Here is a 6,761-nt window from a genome sequence, read left to right on the forward strand (position 1 = left end):
AAATCAAAATAAGCAAATTCAAAGACCACATGGTTACCCCGCTTTCAGTATATCTGTGGGCGATATGTCATTTTTTGGACATATTGTGTCCAATTGAACACCCTATCATATGTCATTGAAAAATTACCACCAAATTTGACTTAAATAAGGTCAGTCGTGTAAGACAAGGTCAAGGGGTCAGAAATCAGAGCATACTAGGAAATATTCTGTCACAGGCAATATCCATGTCAAATATGAAAGCCCTATCTATTCTTAATCAGAAGTTATGATGAAAAATAATATTTTTGAAAAGTAGGTCAAACTTCAAGGTCAAGGTCAAATGATCAAACATCAGTGTGTATCTGGAAAGGTCTTGTAACAGGTAATTAATACGCGGTTTTAATATGAAAGCCTTACATGTATTCCTTCTCATTCACAATAGGAGTATTTTACCCTATCTTTGGACTTTAGTAGGGCGTGACTTTCTCGGCGCTACGTAATGGCGAATACTAGTAGATTCTCATTGGTTACGAAATTAACAACATAGGAACTTAAAATTGTTGTTGATAACGATCGACGACTTATGCCCCACCTCTGTGGTCAACTTTTAATTGGCTATTTACTACACCAGTTGACATTCGGCCGCATTTCTATCATATGTATATTTCAACAGTGAGGGAAAGCCGTGTAAATTTCAGAAGCTAATTAGGTAACGTCGAGAATGCCACGCCTTCAGAGCTGCCAACATTCTGAAATGAAAATATAAGGCGTGGTCTGGGGACCGCCTAGGCCCCCTACCACTGAAGATCGTTTGTTAATAGACATGGAATCTGAGCAATTTAGGCCACGTTTCCATTTTGTTTACTTTAAAACATTCACGTGAATGCGATCGGTCATCTGAAATTGAAACGACGATACAAACAAGCGTTGGGATCAATCAAGGGATTATGAATATTAAATTATAATATTAGAAACTGTAGACAGCCATTAATGAAAATTCCGGTATATAAACTTTAATCAAGAAAACCCTAAATCGGAAAATTTGAAGAGAGATCGTAAGGCGTATTTTGGACGCTAATTTCGGTAGAAAACTACGCCAAAATCGTAAGGGTTGGCACCTCTGCGCCTTACTGAAAGTCCAAACTAAGCGTGTAATTCTTCTATATGACCAAGGTTTAAGTTTTTTAAAAGTAAGTCAAACTTCAAAGTCAAGGTCACGAGAAATGTTTTATTTTTTAAAATAGGTCACAGGGTTAAAAATCATAGTGTATTTAGAAAGGTCTTGTCAAGGGTAATATACATGTATATGAAAGTCCTAACTCTTCTCATTCAAAAGATATGACCAAGGCTAGAGCTTTTGTGACAGACGACAGCCCATAAGGTTTAATGTCCTCTCGCTTTGGCGAAAATGGGGACAAAAATCCAAACGTTAAACGAACTGTTACGTAGTCAGTCGGTAGAGCGCTCACTCCGTGTTCAGGACGTCGTTTATTCGAATTACGACTGCGACTGAAGCCGAAAATAATTAGGTATATAGGACCTACTTTTTCTCCAAACGCTCGGCATTTTGAAGTGAAATTGTGGGTCATCCGGATGAGATTTAAAAAACCCAAGGTCCACTGTCATGGCAGTCAATGGTACGATACAGAACATTAATAATGCTCAGTGGCCCTGAGTGCCGAGTAAAGGTCTAAATTTGAAGCTCTGTACTTATTTGTAGTAACATCTCTGTAATAGTGAAAAATTCTCGAACGGGACATAAAACAATATACAATCAAGCATACATTAAATAAAGATCCAGCATTGCATGTATACGGTAAACTGCATCGATCTAGTCAGTACTTTGTAAATTGCATCACATTTTTCTTCTATCTAGCAGAAAAACGTGGATGCAAGGATACATACATGTAAATATATTATGTAAATGCACAACATGTGATTTCAATTTATATTATGAATTCCACATTCAAGATGTTTACATATTGAATGCGTTTGAGGGTAAGATTTTTAAGAAAAATTGACAAGCTTTGTACAGAATTTTGTGCCTACGGTTTATTATTATATTGCATATTTGTATGAAACATTCGCATTCAGCAGTCTCGTTTAAAGTCATAATTTTGTACGTTGTATGGTCGATACAATGTTCTTATCAGCCAAAAACAATTCTGTAAGTCAAATGCTGACAAATGTTTTTAATACAAATTGTTAGGCCATATTTAAACACTAAAATGTTGACGGATTTTTACGTTATTTCCCGATCTTGACAAGGAGCACAGGGCGAGGTTTGACAGGTCCTCAAGGGGATGCTCACTACTCCATGGCACCTGATCTTACCTCTTACCTCATGTTTTGGAAGTCAATGTTTGCTCTGTTCTAATTTTGAATTAAAATATGGACTTTTGAGCTTGAATACTGTTGCTTATCTTCGTATATTTCATCGGTACTATGTAATAAATATTGTACATAGTTGAGGGTCTATTGAAAATTTAAACATTGTCAGCTTTCCTTATGAAAAAGTACATGCATACTTCAAGGCATAATTTTATCTTCCAGAAATAAAAGGAATTAAAGTTTGTTTGAAACAAATTAATGTTTCTCGACAAATCAAATTCAACTTAATTAGATGAAAATATTTTATATAATATTTCATTATGCTTATGCCTATCAAGACAAATCGGGGCGAAGTGTGCGTGCACGATATACCTCCTAGAAGATACAATGCCCTAATCTTTTAAAAAGCGGGGGTTAAAGAAAAATGTGTGGTTACTCTCTCTTCCAATCACAAAGTAAGAAAAAACAAGAGGCTCATAGGCCACAGCGCTCACCTGAATAACTGTTTTAGTCCTGTTTCGCGTCATCATCAGGTATTCCCAATATGTATATTATTATACCCCCCGCTTGAAAAGTGGGAGGGTATACTGTAATCGGGATGTCCGTCCGTACGTCCGTCCGTCTGTTACGCTTTTGGGTACCCATCTCTTACCCGCAACTTCTTTCATACCATTGAATGAAATTTGTTGAAACTTTCACAGGATCTTTATTACATATTGCCAATGTACACCTCCTATTTTACTTTTTGATCGGACACATATTTTGGGTTTCCCATAGCAAAACATGGACACTGCCATTTATACACATATGGGAGGCGGGGGGGGGGGTATCATTTATGATTTAGTGAGCCCATGCTCACAGTACCTCTAGTTGCAGTATAGAATCAAAGTAATCGCGCTTTCTGTCTTTATCATTAATCCACGGTTAAAGCTTCGAACACAATTACGATATCATAATTGAGACCCTACTTACTCAAACCATTTTGAAAACACAATCACTGGTTAAAGTAAATACAGGGGCGTAGCAACAGGGAGGGGGGGGGGTGCCCCCCCCCCTCTTTTCCCCAGCCTTACTTATACTATAGTAAATGTTAATTGAATGCCTTGTTGCCCCCCCCCCCCACTTTTGTGATGTACCGAAAATGTATTAATAGAGTTGGTAATGAAAGTTGTTAACACTGAGAAATAGTTAACCTCTACTCTAGTTAAGCTCTAAATATTGCATATAGTTGAGGGTGAATTGAAAATTTAACATTCATTTGTCAGTTTTCCTTATGAAAAAAGTACATGCATACTTCATGGCATAATTTTATCATCCAGAAATAAAAGGAATTAAAGTTAGTTTGAAACAAATTAATGTTTCTCAATAAATCAAATTCAACTTAATTACACTGCCATTTATACACATATGGGAGGCAGGGGGTATCATTTAGTGAGCCCATTGCTCACAGTACCTCTAGTTTTTTTTAATATATAAAAATAATTACATATATTGTTACAAAGTCTCATTGAGTTCAAAATAATGAGGCTTGAACATAACTGCATTTGAAACGTTAATAAGATATATCTGAGGTTTCGAGATATTGAGGTTATAGTAGATTTTAGATAATCATATTCATGGAATTTGAGATCTTCTTGAGAAGAAAAGGTCAGCTGTATATGCATTTAATTTTTTTTCACAAATGCCCTTGTGATAATCATGATTCAAAGGAAAAAAATCTTTTCCCCCTTTTATTTCTTTTCCCCACCAATATATTGTATCACTATGGTATCATGCATCTGAAGATATTTGCGTGTAGAAGTTGTTTTAAATATTTATTCAGCTTTTATGACACACAGATTCAAGATTCACTCTGCCATGTATCTAATGACCTTGACCATACCAGAGCTCCCCTCTCCCACCCAAAGGTCATCCTTAGCAGAGACACTGAGACTGAATGGCTCCTTTAGACCAAAACTGTCAATAATCTTCACAAAGTGTCCATCTTGATCAATGATATGAATACAGTTATTAGATCTGTCCGCAATCAGAATTTGACTCTTGCTATCCGAGGCAAGATCCATGGGTTTAAATGTGTTTTTCATGGCACTGTTTCCACTGTAAGTGAATCGTAAGTTCCCAGTTTTGTCCGTCACTACGACCTTTTGCAGGGTGACCTCTGTGACACAAATGTCAAGGTTTCTGTTTTCAACCAGGAAATAGGGCAAGCGAAACAAGATGTTGCCATCTGAATCCTGCTGAATTTCAGATAAAAGTTTGGTGCCAGAGTATCGGACAACTTTTCCTTCAGTTTTACTGGAGTTTGTCATGCCGATAAGCAATTGATTGCACACTGTGCTGCACACAGATCTTAGCTTCCAGTCTTGGACTCTGAAGAGACAAACACATTCACCATCTTTGATGGTATTTACGCTGTTATCTTCAAGATAAATCAGGTCACGCTGGCTGGTTATTGTCATACATACGGGAACTTGTCTGGAGATAACCCTCTGAATCACTGAACCTTGAAGGTCAACAAATTTTAGCAGACGGTCATAAAATCCACACATCCATACAGTCTTTTCACCATGGCACCTTAGTCTTCGAACCCCTTTTCGGTATTTGCTATGAAAAGATGCCAGTAGAGTTGGATTCTTATGAATCTTGATTGTGTATCCAGGGATATTAATTGTTTTGGAATTTCCTAACTTGCCAATAAGTTCATCAAGTTGATTCAACAGTGTGGTGTGTTGTTCGAAATGTCCAGGATTAATTTCAGCCAGAGGGGGGATTTTTCGAAAATTTTCAACAGAGGATCTGTAGGCAAAAAGTCTGTTAAAGTCCAGGGAATTTATGATCTGCCTGTTCTCTTCTATGGTTCCTCTGATGTCTGCCAAAGGAACCGACAGAGAGGCATGGCATTGATTTAAGGTTTCCAGATCCTTCTCTTTCATCTTCTGAATGTCTTCTTTGTGGTGCACTATTGCAGATTCTAGTTGCTTGTGCCATTCAATACCTATCTGGCACATGGTATTGGCAGTTTCTTCGTATTTCTTTGTTGATTCCTCAATTCTTCTGATCATTTGGGACACATTCTTCTCATATTCTGGGATCATATTTTCTTCCATGTAAGCAGTGTCTTTCAGTATTTTCTCTTTCAGCAATGCATAGGTACCACAGATTCCGGTGATGTCGTGATTTTTATGCTTTCCCTCAGACAGACACTGAGAACAGAATGGAGAATTGCATTCCTTACAGAAAATCTCACACTTATTATCCAAGTGGAACTTGCAAACAGGTCTCATGAAATCTTTGTTTGATTTGTACCTGGCAATGTCATGGAGACAAGAGGTGGATGAAGTCTCAATGTGTTTACTGACACAAGAACTACATAACCGCAGGGCACAGGTCTTACAGAACATTTCGGCAACTACGTCTTCTTCACAGCAAAAATCACATCGAAGAATGTCTTGAGCGGCAACAACAGTTGTCGAAAAATCCAGATCCTTGGCGGCCACTGCAACAACATTTTCAGATGGTTCAAGCAACTCAGGTGGCTCAAGCAATTCAGCAATATCATTGCACTCAGGAACCTCTAGTGATTCATCACTTTCACCTGCCTCAGCAATCATTTTTGTATGTGTCTCACATTCTAAACTAGGGTTGGAATTAATGGATGTTTGGTGTATACTGTGAGCATTTCCCATAATTTAATCTTCCTGCATGAATTTCCTATTACCCCTGTTCAAATTTTTCCTGGTATGATCGGATTTGAACAAATGACTTTTTTCCTGTACATCTGTTTAAGACTATTGACTCTCAAGTGTCTATACATGCGTAATGCATATTCAATACCTTGATTTTTTTCTAGAGTTATTTATGTGATGCTTATTCTGAAACTTCTATCCAAAAAAATTGTTCATTATTAAAAGCTATATATGGCATATCTGAGCTAAAAAAAAAAAATTATGTAAGGTGTGAGCATGATGATATTGAGTGTTGATATAATTTCACCTGTTTTGAACTTGAAGAACCTTGTTTCTATACTATAATTAAACTAATTGTTTTAAATTACTCAGTATGTAATTTAAAGAAAAGTCCTATCATTATATAAAGTAATGAAACAAATAAGAAAGATCTCTTTAAATTTTGGTTTTCTGAACTTATAAAAAATATGACATACACATATATGACTTTGAAGAAAATATTTCGAAAATCGGATGCATATGATTCGCATTTGATTTTAGTTTATAAACCCTAGAGGCCTGTGTGCCGTGCTTTTCCAAAGGAGTCTTTGCTAGCCAAGCCTAGGGGTTACATTCCTCATATTGGGAACAGAACAGACTGAAAACCCTTGGCTTAATGGAGACGAGTTTATTATATTTTATAATTCTAACATTTTAAAAGAAGTTTTCCTATTATATCGCAAATGTAATAAGTTTCACTATAAATCCCCTAGAATGTTATATCAC

General features: G+C 36.6%; 1 protein-coding gene across 1 annotated transcript; it reads right to left on the reverse strand.

Moving 5' to 3' along the window:
* Positions 1-3,897: 3,897 nt before the first annotated feature.
* LOC134239676 (uncharacterized) lies at positions 3,898-6,123 on the reverse strand. The gene has a single exon (XM_062721839.1). The coding sequence runs from the start codon at positions 5,994-5,996 to the stop codon at positions 4,158-4,160; it is 1,839 nt and encodes a 612-aa protein (XP_062577823.1). The 5' UTR covers positions 5,997-6,123; the 3' UTR covers positions 3,898-4,157.
* Between the last annotated feature and the right edge of the window lie 638 nt (positions 6,124-6,761).

Source organism: Saccostrea cucullata, unplaced genomic scaffold (genome assembly GCF_032062105.1).
Source record: "Saccostrea cucullata isolate Sc308-1 unplaced genomic scaffold, CSIRO_AGI_Scuc_v1 ctg2419, whole genome shotgun sequence".
Lineage (NCBI taxonomy): Eukaryota > Metazoa > Mollusca > Bivalvia > Ostreida > Ostreidae > Saccostrea > Saccostrea cuccullata.

What these genes read in the sequence shown, in the direction of transcription:
- LOC134239676 (XM_062721839.1), bottom strand. Translation starts at nt 5,996, where the DNA reads ATGGGAAATGCTCACAGTATACACCAAACATCCATTAATTCCAACCCT.